Source organism: Haemaphysalis longicornis, unplaced genomic scaffold (assembly GCF_048455015.1).
Source record: "Haemaphysalis longicornis isolate Haplotype H1 unplaced genomic scaffold, Haemaphysalis longicornis Haplotype H1 scaffold_53, whole genome shotgun sequence".
Taxonomy (NCBI): Eukaryota; Metazoa; Arthropoda; class Arachnida; order Ixodida; family Ixodidae; genus Haemaphysalis; species Haemaphysalis longicornis.
The window spans coordinates 191,207-209,202 of record NW_027526389.1 but is presented as its reverse complement, the minus strand read 5'-3'; the positions used below and the strand labels follow the sequence as shown (position 1 = coordinate 209,202).

Sequence of the window (17,996 nt, the reverse complement as noted above, 5' to 3'; positions counted from 1 at the left end):
TTTCGCCTATATCTGCGAATATGTTTTCATGTCTGCTTGCTTCACCCAACTGCTCTGACCATTGTTCCACATACTTATGCCATTGATCCACCATTAGAGTTTCTTAATCTTCTAATTTTGGTTGGAATACCTTTTTATTATCCTTAGGGTTTTACTGCTCTTTTTTTTTCTTCGCTCGTTCTTCTCGTCGACTGTTTATATTATGAGTTTCTGCTGTATATTATTGCCGCATTTTGTCTTCCTCAGTGCGCCAGAACCAAGGCCTCGGCTGTTCCTGGGCACTCTAATAAGCATTTATTTATTGATTGATTGATTGATTGATTGATTGATTGATTGATTGATTGATTGATTGATTGATTGATTGATTGATTGATTGATTGATTGATTGATTGATTGATTGATTGATTGATTGATTGATTATTACACGACGCTCTCTTCGATGTCTGGGTGCTGTCGGCAGGTATTCTAGAGAGTTTAAAGGTCCTGTTCCTTTTTTAAGTTGTATTCGGGTCTCTGCATACCTTTTCTCAAATACGGTTACGTTGTTTCGAATGGAATTCGCAAGTGCAATAGTAAACGTATTGAATGCGTTCAAAATAAATTTCTATCAATCTTTAAGCGCCGTTTCTGTCATGTGCAGGGTCACAGAAATGGGAGCATGTCTCCTCTGAAAAGTGTTCCTACCCTTTGGTGTCGACGAATACGAGGATACGTTATCGGCCTTTATAAACTTCATCATGGTAATATTTTGTGTGACGATTTGGTTACACTTATGAATGTCCAGTTGCCAAATAAACTTATCAGAAAATTTCCAGCTTTGAGACCAGTTGCTTTAAATAGCCGACGCTCGTCCATCTGCAGAATACAATGTGCATATAATAAATATTCCGATAGTCTTGATATATTCCAGAGCTCTTTTACTTCGTTCTCTAATGAGTTGAAAACTGTTGTAGCTTAAGGGGAGACTGAAGTGATTTGTAAACATTGCGGAATTACTAGCGCCAATTGTAGTCCGGAGTCCATAGGCCCTGTTTCGACCACTCTGAGCGCGTTTACGCAAATTTATTTAGTAGAAAAATCAATTCGAATCTGCAGTCCTCCTCTCTGTACCCTCGCCCATTTTCTATGGCGTTTTCGTGTGATGTCAGAAGGAGATGAGGTAGCAATTGGCTGCGCTACTGCACGGCTCGCCGACCTTCCGCGACTGAGTCAGTCGGCCCAACGTTTAGTCCGATGGCCACCGACGGGTAGTGACAATTCGCTCGATCAGTTGAAACTAAGCCACAACACGCTTGTGAGTGAAAGAATGTGCCTTTCTTTACATTGCTAGTTTGTACACTGTATCAAGCTCCGAGTCCGGGTCGCTCCACACAAGCGCTGCACAAGTGCACATGCGACGATTCGCTGACTTTACGCTAGTAGCAAAATCTAATGCCACTTGAAGGCGGGAGAAGAGTCAGCGAAGTCAATATAGGTACTAAAGAAATAAAATCAACTGAAACTTCTACCGTACAGCGCAAAACTAGAGAGCCGGAAGCACTTTCTTACGCTGGGTGAACCAGCACAGCGGTCAGCAGCACGACCACACATCTGCAAACGCTTTCTCATCTAAAAAATGCAATTGCTAGACGTGAGATATTGTGGAAGTTTGGGGGCAGGAGCGCTTTACAACAAATAGTCGCCTAAATTGCTTGAAATGCTAAAACTAAATAAAAGTGTAAACTGGTTGTACATTATATACTTTATATATCCTACTTCTGCTAAGCTGGCTTGTGGCCGAGTGGTCTGAAGCGCTAGGGTTTTTGTTTGGTAAGTCGCGAGTTCGAATTCCGGAGGGTACGTGTTTTGTTTTTTTGTAAGGTAATTTTTTCGTTTGCGGCCGATGTTTTCTGACCTGAGTACACCATGTTGGCCCGTAACGTTCACTGCTCCACGAGCGAGTTCGCGGACTGCGCGCAAACTGACACGGACGCGCTAGCCAATTCTCGTTGGCGTGCTGTTGCCACAAGCACCGACTGCTTGCGGGCAGTGGGCACAGGCCAGAATCAACAGACCCTTGGTCTGGTGCGAACACGCTTTTTACGATACAGGCATGAGTGAGGCAAGCTCCGAATATGCGGAAAAAGCACATGGCATTTGAGCGTCTGCGGTGACGCGGAGGACATTCATCCACTGTGTAGGCCTCGGCTAGTGGTTCATACGATGCCAAGCCGTCCTGGTAGGCTTATCTTAAGCATATTACAGCCGACAGCATAGCAGAAGCGCGGTACGACGATTACTGAGATATCGAGAATGCCCATCCAACGATGCCGTCGGATGTGAAGCATGTTGTTTTACAGAACCGAAACCGAAACTTGTTTGAATGCTAACCCTGGACATCGTCCACTCACGATGCCACCTCCTCCCGACGTCACAGCCTTTATTTGATGCAACCGCCACAGACCACGCATTGTAGTTTTTCTTCTTTTCCGCTTTATAAAATAATTACGGACTTATCAACCGGGTAAACGATAACAAGTGTAGTAATTTAATACAGTCTACGCAGTGCAAGCAAATCCGCGAGCTTGACAAATTCACTTCAGTGTCCCATCAAAGTTACTTTATGTCATTCGAAATTTATGTACCGTATTTATTTTATGCAAATCGTGTTCTTTGCTTGTTTGTTTCCAGTTTTCCTTGTTTTTTTATTGCTTGAATATCTGTAGGTTTGTGTGCCAATGCTGGTAACGCAGAAGTTTTTTTTTTTATTTCGGAACTTCCTTACATTTTGTAAGAAAGCCTTTGTTTTATACGTATACTCTATGTCATGTTCATTCAATATTTTCTTGTATAGTTGCTTTTTTCACGTGTCTTGAACATTTCGTTGGCCCAGTGTCATGGCTTGAAACACTAGGCCTTTGTTTTATTTTTTGACCCTTCGTTCTTTTTTTTCTTTTTGCTTTCTGAGATTTTGGTTACTATTTTTACTTTATTATTGCTGTCGTACGTATAGTTTTTGTTTGTTTTCTCGTTTTAATTTTAGTGTTTTTTTTTGTTTTGTATTGTGTGCCACCACCAAAATTCTAGGGTTGTTCTTGGGCACCGAAAATAAAGGTTGATTGATTGATTATTATTATTAGCCTAAAACAGTACATCACTTTTTATATGCCTGTTCATATCAAAACTCCCCACTGATTCTGTAAAGAACTTCGAAGTTCGCCTAAACTTAAGATCAAATAAATTGAGGGAGACGCTTGAAGGTCCTTATATGTGGAGTTGAGAAAGCTTTACATTTTATTTCAATATTTATGACCCGTTTATATAATGGTAGGTCTGTCGCAATTATGTACTTTTCTCTTCTGTTGGCCCAATGTCTTCATCACGAGAGGAATATATGACGCATGTGTAATGTTAACCTCGCATTGGTTTCGAGTGTATAGAAGAAGCAGAAAATTGTTTATTATTTGCATAAAGTGAATGTGCTCTTCAGGGGCTCGAGTCTTCAGTCCAGGACTCATATCCCTTGCCAGATGCTACAGCCTGGTACATCAGCCGAGCCTGGTCGAAAGGCAATAGCTGCTCAAGGCGCTCCTCCTGAGCTCAGGAGAGGTCAAAGGATTCGGTGCAGGGAGAAGGTAGCAGGGGCATAGACCATTCATGTGGAACAGGGGGCCGTCCGCCCGTCAAAATGGCAAGCTATGGGAGGTAATTTGTGTTGAGTAGTGGCATGGTTACGATTGCGTAAAGAACGTACGAAGACTGCGAAGAAAGCAAAAGGATGTGCGCAATATAACAATTTAATTCTATTGTTTCGAAGAAAGACCTGTATACCTACAGAATTGGGCACCCTCATCACGAAACACGCTTTATAGCGTACACAGCAAACAGATGCAGTACTACGATATTAGAAACAACTTGATAGCAGCGACATTTCTTTATCCAACACAACCGAAGATTTGTGACTAACACGCGTGTCTTTGTACTTAGAAAAAAAAATTGCTTCCGCAATCTACCTCGAAATGTGGATATGTTGTGCAAAGAACATAACCGTGCCTTCAACGAGATGTGGTCTTCCCCCCCACTCTTTACATTGCGTGGCAAGGTAAGTGAACGGACGCCTTTTCAAACTCTATGCATGTTCCCATATTCTTAAAATAAGTCACCTTCCAGTTTTTCTAATGTACAGCCGGTAAAACGCTTGTCTATAACAGCGATTTCAACTTCAACCAGCTACATCCGAAAACTGCTGAAACATACTCATTCCAAACATGTCGGAGGCAAAAGCGAAGGGCTAAGACTTCAGTATTCCGCAGTAGTTTTATTCAAATACCGCTCCGGCGGGGCAGGATAGGGCTGAGAGTACGAACGCTGTGTTATAGACAAGCCTTTTACCGGCTGTACACGTGCCCGCACCGCAAGGGTGACTTGTACAACACAGTTTTGTAGGTATATAGGTCTTGTACACCGCAGTTTTTAGGTACATAGGTCTATCTTCGGAACAATAAAATTCATTTCTTGGAGTGCGCAGGTCCTTGTGGTTTCTTCCTAGTCCTTGTACATTTTTTGCGCAATTGAAACCGTGAATTGCTTCAAACTAGGCCGGCTTCCTGAGTAGTGGCAGACACTTTCACGTTGGAGAAATGTGTTTGTTTACAAGGTATGGTACTAGTGTACGTGCTCTATCGATAGGTGTCGGTCGGGTGGGGGAACGGTGCTTTGGGCCAGACTTATGTGCTGGGTCATGTACGCGCTGGTCAAGAAGGAAGTACATCTGTCCGAGGCGTCGTTATCTTCTATCTTCATGCGGCGTGCTATTTCGTGCGCAAGCTCGTGTGGTATCTCGTTCCCTCATTTCCAGACGGGCTAGAGTCCATACGATCAAGATCTGCCCTTGCAGTGGTGGTGGAAGGGCGTTGCGCTGGCAGCCGTATGAACCGTTTCAACTTCGAAATGCCGACAGGGCTGTGGGAAGTCCGTCACCATAGTAGTAGCTTGGGTAGAGGAGTTGACAAGCGCAATTGCCGCCTCTTCAGTTGCTACAGGAGTTTGGATAGGGCCAGTGATAGCCTGTCCTCCATGGGCGGGGCTTACTGCGAAGGCGAAGGCTGGGTATGAGGAGTATGCCGCTTCGTCTGAGAAAACCAGGTCAGCACCATGACGGTACTGTCGCGAACTGGCCTCCGCGCAAGTTAACGCTGTACATTGTTGAGGGCGCATTTTACGCGTAAGGAGTGGATTTGAAAGAGTTCCAGCGTAATTTGGGCGAAGTGCTTTATAAGTTGGCCATTAAAGGCCTACGTAATGGTTCCCAATTCTGGGAGGACCAAGCGGAAACCACGGGTGAGAAAGAGCCATTGGTGGTGCTGTAAGGGGTGTCCGTGAACTAGTTTAGATGACGTATTATGGATATCGATTTATAGTCGCAAAGTAGAGGCGTTTGTGGGAAGGCAGAATGTGCGCTTGTATGATGTTGGGATGATTTTATTGACGCTTTCTTCGTGGTTGTTGAGGAGAGGAAATGTGACTGCGTACGTGGTGCGGAAAATAATGAAGCACTGCACCAAACGCAGTGCCGCGTTCTCCCCAAAGTCGCGCTTCATCGTGATGATTCTGCGCAGCTTATGAGACTCGTGATCCATAGTACGCTGTACCTGAGTGATGAGAGCGGAGTTCCGGGATCTTGCTGGAAGGCCAAACAAAGCATCTTGAATTGAAGAGTGGGGGAAATAGTGTGGCCATGGAGTGTACTTTCACCGGTAGGTCTGGGTTTCTCTTGCGTCTTCCTGAGAGCTTGCTGGTGGCATAGTTGGTACAGTGTTCAGTTTAAAAGAGTGTGCTACGTAAACGTAGACGAAAGACAGTGAAAGAAGCGATAGACACATATGTATGCGTGTTCATGCATGTCGTGTCTCACTGTCATTCGTTTATAATAACTTAGCGCCGTGTTTTCTATTTAAAGGGTCTTCCTGTTTATACCCCTAGGAGTTCCTATTTTTTCAGGTGCAAGAGTGTACACAGTATTTGCGTTCTCAGTGATTACATCCACCGCTCCTTGAAGGCAAGGTTCCATTTCCCACATCGAGCCACTGCCCGCCGAGCCTGTCACATCTTCATCGTAGAGTGCATGCTTATCTTTGTAAAAGCCTCAAGGCGTCGTGGAATTTTGGTCAGGGTGATAGTAAGTAGAAGTGATTATGGTAGTGGTCTTTGTGGAGTTCCTGTGCTCGCCAGGATGATGGGGTGTGATTTTGCCTCGCCGATGTAAAGCACTGCTTTTATGTTAGTCAGGAATTCTTGCACGTATGGGTGCATGCGATCCACGCGATGCAGCTCTCGCAAGTGAGCCAAAATGAGAAAATGTGATATATTGTCAAAAGCCCCCTTGAAGCGCAAAGCCAGCGTCTCTGTGGGGGAGTGTCGGGTGGTCGGGCCTATTACTTGTTCTTGGTTTTACCAGCAGTGAGCGCCCCCTAGTGTATTTGCCGTGCCACATTTTTTTGCCCACCTCCATTTTCTTCTGAGGCGTACATCCGCCGGTTAAGTTTCAAAGCTAGCGCTTAAAGAGACACTGAAGACAAAACCGAAGTTGGTCTAAATAGATAGATCGCCATACGCAGAAAAAGAATACACCAGTCTCCGAGTTAGTACCTCGAAAATATTTGAGGAAATATTCAAAAAAGGAACCTACCTGTGGCCCAGCAGAGACGACGTCAACGTCGACTCAGCGGATGTGCCAAGAGCCACGTGACGAACAACCGAACGAGAACCGCACACACAAGCTTTCACAAAAACCCGCTTAATCTTTCTTTGGACAGTAACTTTCATATTTCATAAACAATTATAAATATACAGGTTTAATTCAAGCTGTGCTAGCATTCCCAAGCTGCGAAGCCGTGGCGGCGGTGGTGGTGGCGATAGTTACGCCAGGTTCAGCGAAGTCATACGTCTATTATCTCTTTGTTTACATCATGGCAGCAAAAAGCGGGTTGGCCTTCCACTGTTCCGCTCTTCTGTGGACAGTAATTTGCGGCTGATACAAGTTTTTTGCCCCTGAAAAATTGTCTTCCGAGCAATAAATTGACGTTTAGAGGTGAACCCCACTTTATGAGTATCGGTATGGGCATCGCTGTGAGCTTGGTCTTTGTGCGATCGCTTTTCCATGTTGTATGTTGCACAGTGAAGCATGGCAATCTGTGGATACGAAGAGAGTATGATTGCAGCTCCATTTCCACTCCTGGCCACTCCGAGCCCTGTATACACAGTGCCAAATGCGGCGTCTTCACCCCTCCCACCCATAACAGTCCGCAACACCGCCCGCTCTTCGGAAGCTACATCTGTGGCGCACTAGAGACAGCATTGTCTGTACTCCCGAATTATGTCCACCCTTACTCTTTGACGTAGAGATCGCGCCACTATCGTTGTAATTGAGCGCAGCAAGTTCCTAATATAGCTCAATCCCAACATAGAAAATCCCTTCAGATCGCCAGCTTCTCTGCACTTCCCTTTTCACAGGGTAGAACTGATTTACGTTTGTTTTACTTTCCTTATATCCGCGCGGATTTTACACAATGTTATCTTTATGTTACCTTGTTACCTTTGTTACCTTGTTACCTTGTTACCAATGTTACCTTGTTACCTTTATGTCTACTACGTAAAACGTCATGGCGTTCGAAACATGAGGAAGGAAGTGGTAGTTTTTTACATATAGATTTATAGTAAACATTTTTTTTAATATACAGAAGAAAGAAAGAAAAACACGCGCCCAGAGTGGGGACCGAACCCACGCCTTTCGATTACATGTCGAATGCCTTACCAATTCGGCTATCTGGGCGACTGTGTTCTCCTTCACTGGTAAGGCATTCGACATGTAATCGAAAGGCGTGGGTTCGGTCCCCACTCTGGGCGCGTGGTTTTCTTTCTTTCTTCTGTATATTAAAAAAAATGTTTACTTAATTAACCGTAGTGAAAAAGAAAAGAGCCTAACCACACCCCTATGCCTCCTTTGGCGTTGTAGACTGCCGACCTATCTTTCTGTATTTTCCTCAACGAGCCCCTCATTTTCCTTACTATATATATATATATATATATATATATATATATATATATAATATATATATATATCAAAGTTGCAGTCCTTATTGCCAGTGCTGTTTGGCGTTTTTAACAGTGCTTTATAGTGCCGAATGAAGTATGATTGCCTTTTTTTTATGCAGGAATAAATAATTGAAAATTCAAGTCGAGAAAAAATGCGCCGTTTTTTCCGGAAGCGGGAATCGAACCCACAACCTCCGCATAACGCGTGCGGTGCTCTACCATTGAGCTAGTTCCGCGGCGACTCCCCTCTCGACTATACAGCGGGGTTTTGTATTTACGACTGCTCAGAGCCCGGTCAACTAGCGCCGCCCCTCGACCACCGCGGGAAGACGTAGAACGTCTTTTTCCCAGCGGCCGCACGTAAGACGTGGTCGGAATTCGGGGATAGCCAAAGGCATTTCAGACTGCTGAAGCCAGAACCCTCGTAATGCATTTTGTAGAACAGAGACGTACGGGACGAGGGATTCCGTAAGGACACATATCAAAGTTGCAGTCCTTATTGCCAGTGCTGTTTGGCGTTTTTAACAGTGCTTTATAGTGCCGAACGGCGCTAGTTGACCGGGCTCTGAGCAGTCGTATATACAAAACCCCGCTGTATAGTCGAGAGGGGAGTCGCCGCGGAACTAGCTCAATGGTAGAGCACCGCACGCGTTATGCGGAGGTTGTGGGTTCGATTCCCGCTTCCGGAAAAAACGGCGCATTTTTTCTCAACTTGAATTTTCAATTATTTATTCCTGCATAAAAAAAAGAAAAAAAAAGGCAATCATACTTCATTCGGCACTATAAAGCACTGTTAAAAACGCCAAACAGCACTGGCAATAAGGACTGCAACTTTGATATGTGTCCTTACGGAATCCCTCGTCCCGTACGTCTCTGTTCTACAAAATGCATTACGAGGGTTCTGGCTTCAGCAGTCTCAAATGCCTTTGGCTATCCCCGACTTCCGACCACGTCTTACGTGCGGCCGCTGGGAAAAAGACGTTCTACGTCTTCCCGCGGTGGTCGAGGGACGGCGCTAGTTGACCGGGCTCTGAGCAGTCGTAAATACAAAACCCCGCTGTATAGTCGAGAGGGGAGTCGCCGCGGAACTAGCTCAATGGTAGAGCACCGCACGCGTTATGCGGAGGTTGTGGGTTCGATTCCCGCTTCCGGAAAAAACGGCGCATTTTTTCTCGACTTGAATTTTCAATTATTTATTCCTGCATAAAAAAAGGCCATCATACTTCATTCGGCACTATAAAGCACTGTTAAAAACGCCAAACAGCACTGGCAATAAGGACTGCAACTTTGATATGTGTCCTTACGGAATCCCTCGTCCCGTACGTCTCTGTTCTACAATATATATATATATATATATATATATATATATATATATATATATCCGTCCGACCGTCCATCCACCATCCCTCCATTCATCCATCTATCTCTCTCTCTCTCTCTCTCTCTCTACAATCTAAGAAAAAAAGGCTCTGGTAGATCCTACAATAAATGCATCCTGAAAGGCATTTTGAGTGCACTAAATGAACTAGTGCAATTGTTTGGTTGGGTGGTCAGTGTCATCTGTGCCTAGTACACCATTTTACATGGGCCGGAAAGTTCAGACTTCCATTGCAAAGGTTCTTGCAGCATTCTTAGCCTCACCCACCGTTTCCTTCACCAAGAAGTGTGGGCACCACGCGTGCTAACATTTTTTTCTGTATCTGACGGCGTATTTTCGGAACTCAATTTTTTCCTAGGAGAGGTTATTTAAATGTGCACATACAAAATGCATATTCTAAATTTTTTCCACGACCTGGTTTGTGAACACTTTTTCAATTTTATAACATATAGAAAAAAGGTGTGATTTTGATAATTATTCTGCGCAATGAATAATAATGGGGACGTTAATAAAACTGGTGTTGTTGGAAAGGGCTTTGAATCATCTGCATTTGGTGTCACTTCACTATGTGCCTAATGAATACGTTTAGCCCGAAAAAATGTTTCTTTAGACCCCTAATAACCAGTCACTTTTCTGCGGTAAGAAAAGTGTTGAGGGCCTTGTGTCAGCTTAACCGCAGAATTCTGAATTTGAGCACAGAAGTAACTCCAGTGAATGAGAAACTTAAGAACAAGTTTAGTAGGAAACCAAGGACATCCAAAGTTAATAAATTGGGGTAGGGAAACTAATAACCGTGGCTTGTCTTTTCAGGGGTCCTTTGTCAGCTTTACCGCATCGCTCTCAATTTTTGCAGAAAAGACCCTCCTGTGCGTGAGACACGGAAGACAAGTTTTGTACGAAATTGAAGGAAATAAAATGTACAGAAATGGGTGATAAGGAAACTAAATACGTTGACATGCATTTAAATAGACAAGTGGTTTAAAATTTTCTTTTTTATTGCTGCCACTAAACATGAATAAACTGAGGCATATAAAAAGCAGTGATTCCCTTTGTACTGACAACTTCGGTTTCTTTTCCATTAGTTGTAAGTGTGATCTCGATAACCATAACTATCAGCATTTATAGTGCTTCATGCTCCACTTAAGTTAAACACTATTGAAGGACAAAAAGTAAAAGGAAGGCTGATATTACATGCATAAAAAAGTATAGTCAGTCTTTTTCATCATCATCATCATCCAACTCAGGTCCACTACAGGACGAAGTTCTCTCCCATTAACCTCCAACTGCTCCGGTCCTGTGTTGTCAGTCGTGTTGATTAAATTAAACGTGTCAAATTCACTCACAGAAGCATAGATTGAAGCTGCAGGCAAATTTATATCAAGCTTAAAGCAAAAAATAGGTGCGAAAAGAAGCATGCCAAGCAGTTTGGGGCCAGGGATTGCTAGTGATCTAAGATGTGCTGTTCTCAACTCTGGAGGTCTATATCCTATTTCTCTCTAAGTAAATTTGTCACAAATATGTTTCTAAACAACACCGCCCTGCGGGGGATCACTCATACCAAGAATAAATTCGGCCCTTCTGGCGCGTCAAGGATAATTGACCGCACTCCGCAGCTTCGTCTGTACGGCTTCCATGGCTGGGCATTATTACGCCCTCCGTGCACTCACTTTTCCCCTGCGGCTTTCGGCCATCCTTTCTCAATCGAGGTTGCTTTCTTCCTTCTTTCCTTCTAAGCAATGAGGCGTTTTGGCATGTTTCCACTCACTGCGAATCATGTAAGTTCAAGGTTTTCTTAGGCCAAATTTAACGTGTGGAAAGAAGCAAAGGCACTGGTTTCGGATCTCTTTGATGTTTATTATACCAAAAAAGAGGACACAATGCACGACTCTGTGCTCATTTTGGCAATGACTGAATATTTATAAATTTCGCTATGATTCCTCTGTCACCATTGATGATGATGATGGCTTGAGTTTAATGGCGAAAAGCCATCAAGGGCAAACAGCGACAAAGCCAAAGTTGTTTGTAGAGGACAGATGTGCAATTAAATACTAAATTGTCTCAGTAAAAACAAAAGTGCAGCGAATGCATGAACATGGCCGGTGATGATTATGCATGATATTGCCAGGATGATTATGCATGATAAAAAAGAAGCTGTAAAAACTTGACGTCTAATAAAAACTGAAAGGCACGCTTGTTAAAAAACATTAGGTTGTCAGCAAAGAAGTGAGAAGTGTGACAGGTGTAGCCAGATGTGTTGTCCGTACAGTTCAGGAAAATGTTTGCGTTGTGTGGTGTCGAGCGCCGTGCGTTGAATGAGTATTTGAACTACGGATGGGGCCTCTCCGCACCTGCTGCACTGGGGCCTTGAAGATTCCGTGAGCAGATACGAGTGCGTTGCATGGCTGTGCCCTATCTGTAGCCTAGCCAAGGCAACTTCCGTGTGTCTCTTCTGTAAGTCAGCTGTGCACCTGCCCAAGTGTGGCTTTATTACATGTAGTTTCTTGTCTCTCTGTTCATTCCAGTGTGTTTGTCATGTTCTGCGCAAGTGTTGTCTTATGTGTGGCTTGAGGTCTGTATAGGGTACCGTTGTTACGTCTACTGTGTTCCCAAATGCATCAGCAGCGGTCCTCTCGTCCGCCAACTTCTTTCCAGCGATCCCAGAGTGTCCTTTGACCCAGCAGAGCAGCAGCTCATGCTTTTGCGCATAAACCAACATAATGGTGTTGAACACATGATTAACTATTTGGTTCTTGGGGGGCTTGTGCGATGATAGTGCACGAACGACACTCAAATAATACGTATAGATGATGGAATTGGGACATTGATTTTCAAGGATGTGCTGCACAATGAGTAAAGTTTCATACGCTTATGTTAAACAAATCGTTGTGTGTATGATCATGGTTCTGGCTACATTAAAATTCGGACCATGAGCAGCGCAGTACACCATAATGGAGGTTTTAGAAGCGTCACTGTAAAATTCTGCATGTGGGTATTTAAAATGCGGACACAGAAAATGCTGCAGTATTGCAGCTCGTGGTACCCCATTTCTAACAAGTTTCCTAAAGAAAAGTCACAAGACACAGGGCGAACTTGCCAAGGCGGTAGAATGTCTGAAAAGGATAATCTGTACACATCTTAAAACGAAGCGCTGAGATCCGAGGCTGACTCTCTCACTCTAAGCGAAAAGGGCACAGGAACGGATGGGCGATTTACAGACAGCAGAGATGTGGATGTATTGTTAAAGACAGGATAAAAAGGATGGTTATTCAGCGATGAAATTTTAAGAGCATAAAGCAAGTCCATGTACGTCCTTGGTTCTCAAGATTGCACTTGTTACACTCGACATACAAAGTTTGGACCGGGCCAGTGCGAAAGCACCCGACGCAAGACGTAGCCCCAAGTGTAGCACTGGGTCAAGCATTCGCAACGCTATTTTAGTCGTCGGCCCATGACCACACTGCCATAGTCCCAACGAGACCCAACCAAAGCAGTATACAGGCGTAGCAGGGGTTCTTTGTCGGCACCATACCATTGGTGTGAGAGGACCTTAAGGATATTTATTGTTTTGAGATATTTATGCTTAATTTCCTTGATGTGGGGAATGAATGTGAATTTGTGGTCACATACAAAACCTAAACACTTGTGCTCCTTGTTCACAGGAACGGACACACCATTAAGACTAATGTCTGGGTCGGCACGGACCCCACGCTTCCTGGAGAACACAACGCCAGAGGTTTTCCCAGGGTTAAGTCTAAAACCATTCTTGTCAGCCCAGACTGCACGTTTCTTGACGCCAAGCTGGACGTTATGTTCGCAGAATGACATATTGCATGATTTAAAGGAATTCTGGGCGTTATATACATACGTGGAATAAGAAATTGTAGGTGGCAATATCTTCCCAAGAGAGCTCATCCTAATTATGAAAAGAGTGCAGCTCAACACACCACCTTGCGGCATATAATTTTCTTGCACGTGAACCTTTGAAAGTGCACTACCGACTCTCACTCAAAACGTTCTCTTCGACATGTAACTAATAAGGGTGCTTAGCATGTTACCCGAAACACCCAATGAGTTGAGGTCACTAAGTATGCCGTAACGCCAAGCGGTGTTATAGGCCTTTTCGATGTCGAAAAACACCGTAACAACGAACTGTTTGTGAACGAAGGCATCTTTATATATATTTCGAACGCAACCAGTTGATCGTTGGTGGACCTCCCTACCCTGACGCCAGCCTGACGCTCTCGAGAAGACCATTGTACTCTAAGAAATCCATGATTCTCTTGTTGCTCATTTTCTTGAGAAGCTTGCACAGGCAGCTAATCAGGGCAATGAGTCGATAGCTAGCGGGAGAGAAAGGGTCCTTCCATTTCTTCAGTAAAGCCACTACAATGGCCTCCCTCCAAGACCTTGGAAGCTGCCCCGAAAGCAATATTTGGTTGTAGAGGTGTAGGAGTCTCTCAAGAGTGTCTCGGTGTAGGTACTGTATTATGGTATATGTAATCTTATCTGCCCCTGTAGGTGAAGGTTTGCACGTGCTCAGTGCAGCCCTCAACTCATGGATTGTGAATTCGGAGTTGTAAGAATTTTTTTATTTGTCTTTGTCATGTAAGGGCTTTTCCTCTGCAGATGTTTTGTGTTGCATGAAAGTGTTAGTGTAATGTGCTGAGGGGGACACGTGTTGGAAGTGTTGTGCGAGTATTTTACCCTGGTCTACGAGTGTGTCCCCTTTAGTACTTACAAGGGGCAGGCTTTGTGTTTGTTGCCCTTTCAATTTTCGTATTCGTGTCCAGACTTTTTGTGTCTGAGTATGAGTTGATGGAAGTGAGGAAGGCGCGCCAACTCTCCCTTTTCGCCTCATGACGCAAACCGGTTCCCAGAGGTTCTGCCCGTTTAAAAGAAATTAGATATTATCCGACGTGGGGTACCCACGGAGGATACCCCGCGCCTTGTTCTGAGCCTCTCGCGCCCGCCTACAATACTCATTCCACCACGGCCTCCTCTGGTTGCGCGGGGCACCCGAGGTGTGGGGAATGGACTTTTCGGCGGACTCGAGGATGTGTGCCGTGATAAGTTGGGATGCTTCCTCCACTTGTAGGTGTTTTATTGAGGTGTGGTGTAGTTTAGATGTTTCTTTGAATGTACTCAGTTTGCTTTCCATTCATTAAACGTGTTGTGGGATGACGGATGACGTTGGATAACCGGGTGGCGTTGACGACGTGGCCTAAAAACTTGAGTTCCTTGTACACGAAACGGCACTTTTCAGGCTTCAGCGTTAACCACGACGTGCGAATAGCCTCGAGTACAGACTCCAACCTTGCAAGGTGTCCGTCGAAAGTCCGGACGAATACCACAATGTCGTCGAGGTATACGAGGCAGGTGTGCCACCTCAGGCCAGCAAGCACAGTGTCCATGACTCTTTGAAACGTTGCTGGCGCCAACGGCATCAACGGCGCAAACGGCATCACAACCCAAACGGCATCATTTTTAACTCGTATACGCCGTCCGGGGTTAGGAATGCAGTCTTCTCTCGGTCTCTCTCGTCCACTTCAATTTGCCAGTAGCCGGTCTTTAGATCCTTCGATGAGATGTACTTCTCATGGCAGAGGTGGTCGAGGGCGTCGCCGATTCGGGAGAAGAGGTAGGCGTCATTTTTGGATTTTTTGTTCAGTCGCCGGTAATCAACACAGAACCTTAATGTGCCGTCTTTTTTCTTCACGAGTACGACGAGCGGAGCCCATGGGTTTTTCGATGGCTGTATAATGTCGTCGCTGAGCATGCGGTCGACTTGAGTCCGGATGGCTTCCCGTTCGTGTTAAGTGACGCGGTACGGTGACTGTCGGGTGGGTCGGGCTCCATCTTCGGTTATTATTCGGTGCTTCGCTAGAGGTGTCTGATGTAGTTTTGAGTTCGACGAAAAACACTCTCTGTAGCGACGCAGCAAATCCAATAATAGAGAGTTTTAGAACAGCGTTTGTTGCCTTTGGGCGCGGTAAACGCTAATTTTCTGCGTCACGCTACGTGAACACCGCAAGAGGAGTTTTAGTAGAGCATGGAGGAAAAAAAAGCTTAGGAGAGGCCCCCAGCTATCCCCGCGCATTGGCAAAAGTGTGGAGGAAGTCACGTGTTTTCGGCGGCCATTGTAAGTCGCGTTAGCAACGGCGTCCTAGCAACAGCCCGCCCGCCGTTCGCCAGTCATGGAGGAAAGGCAGCGCCTGCCTTGTCGTCCGATTGCGAAGATTGCTGCTTCGCTTTGCTGCGCTGTGGTCTTGCGGAACTCGAAAAGGATGCTGCGAGTTGCGACAGCTGCGCCGATGTGAATATGTCATTTAATTTCTACTTGCAAGTGCACCTTGTACCGCGTCAAGCTATTGCTCCGGTCGCGATCACGACGCGCCTATTGAAGTGCAGATATCGTGAACGCGCCGTCCCGTCGTACGCGCGGACGCCCGTCTGGTTGATTGATTGATTGATTGTAGGGTTTAACGCGCCGACGCAACGCAGGCGTTGAGGCGCGCCGTAGTGGAGGGCTCCGGATTAATTTTGACCACCTGGGGATCTTTATCGTGCGCGGAAATCTCGTACACACGGGCGTTTTTGCTTTTCGCCTCCATCAGAAAAGCGGCCGCCGCGGCCGGGAAACGAACCCGCGACCTCGTGCTCAGCAGCGCAACGCCTTAGCCACTGAGCCACCGCGGCGGGTCACCCGTCTGGTAGATTTTCGGGAAGTGATACACGGTGTGCAGTACGTAGGCGACTTGCAACCGAACGATTCGCAACTCAATTTTTTGGTTATCGCCGCTGCAATATACAGTTTGCTAGGCCGGCAATGCGCGGCAGTGCTTTTGCAAGGTAGATTCCCAGTTGATATAATTCCATCGTCCTATTACCTTAGTAGGTGTCCGTCTGTTGACTGGAAGAGTGCTGGATCTGGATCTTTTTGTGGTCTCGCTCTGGATTTCGCTTTTCAACGCTTCATACTGCGAGGTTAGTGTATGAACGTTTTCAACTGATATCACCTTGAATTTATTGACACTGAGACAAGTTGAAACTTGGCGAAAAAAAGTTTATTGACGCCACCCACCCTCTCATTTTTTTTTTTACTCAATAAAACGTTTTGCCTCCTCCTCCTGCTGCTCCTCCTCCTCCTTCGCAAAAAATTCTATCGAATTAAGGCACGCGAACAACGGTAAAAACATTCCACAATTTTTTAGCGTGAAATCTGCATGAAGTACTGCTTACCTATATATATAGAACGGCCGTTTAATTGACTAGTCATCTCTGGGATTGCCAGTGAAACTGCAACGCAAACTTTGGCACTTTCCAGTCCGGTAGCCGCACGGCGTTCGCCCACTGTTTGCGGCGTTCTCCATCGCTTGGCAACCTATAAACGGTGGCGATTGCAAACAAAGGATGAATGCACACCAATGTACAGCAATACTTGTCAGCGGAATGATGCACCAACCGGTGGAAAGTGACGCCCAATTCCTTGGGTACCGATCGCGACTTGCAGCCTGGCACCGAGCATTGCGGCATTGTTAGAGCGAGCCGCTTCGCAAACCTGCTGCGGCCACACTGAAGACGTGTAACAGTGTAACCGCGCGTTTAGGTTCACGGTCACGCGCTGCAAAACGGCCTTCTATCTGCCTATCAGCTGATTTCCGCCGGCTCGGCGCTGGCAGATGCAGACGACAAGAGAGGCGATACAGGACGGAGGAGGCGGAGAAGGTGCACCGAGAGAGAGAGAGGCAAAAAGAGTCCGCCAATGGCATGCAGGGCCAATGGTCCGCCATTCGACTTACAGAAATGGCGTTTCCGGCTGCGCTGGGTGTGACGTCAGGGCCTCTCCTAAGCTTTTCTTTCCTCCATGTAGTAGAGCGTCTCATCAGTTTTGCGTAGCGACACGCTAATGCTTACGGCGCCATCTGTCGAATGTTTTGCGAAATGAATCGCCGGCTGATCTGCTAGCGGAGTGCCGGAGTGCTTGGATATTTTACGACTATCCAAACAATTGTAAACAAACGATTTGCCGTTAGTATTGAATGCAACAGGGCCATAACATGCCATGAATATTCTCTTACCTGAGTACGTTCCATAAAGAAAGTGTTTAAGCCCCGTGGCACTTTCGTGCAATCGCAGAGACCGCCTTGAACCGAATGCCGGGGTTTGACGCATACATTTTATTCAAGTTCAAACAATCCAGAGACTCGTTTCGAACGAACACAACGTCACAACATGCGTTGCAAGTCTGAACCGCGATTGACAGGCGATCGGTTGTTTTCCTCCTCCCGCCCGTCGTAAATTAGGCACTAAGCTCGCGTGCGGTTTGCGGGGACGAACAGCAAGTCACTTAACTCTGGCGCGCAAGCCGAGAAGGCTTTTAGCTATGCACACTGCACATACCTGATGTGAGGTTGAGTCGTACGTCGCTCGAGAAAGATAATACAGAGCATGGGAAGCACTATCCACCCACAGAAGCACAACGCCGCATTTCATTGCGAAGCCACCGCGTTTACAACACACACACAGCTTCGGTTGCTGGCTTGGC

The 17,996-nt window shown here is 45.7% G+C and overlaps 1 protein-coding gene across 1 annotated transcript in view; it reads right to left on the bottom strand.

Annotated features, from left to right (window-relative positions):
• Window positions 1-3,465: 3,465 nt before the first annotated feature.
• The window catches only part of LOC144140880 (uncharacterized), an 88,294-nt gene continuing 73,763 nt past the window's right edge, over window positions 3,466-17,996 (bottom strand). The window contains exon 6 of the mRNA XM_077672372.1: window positions 3,466-3,573. Coding sequence (XP_077528498.1) covers window positions 3,466-3,573 — 108 coding nt within the window. The remainder of the gene's footprint in view (window positions 3,574-17,996) is intronic.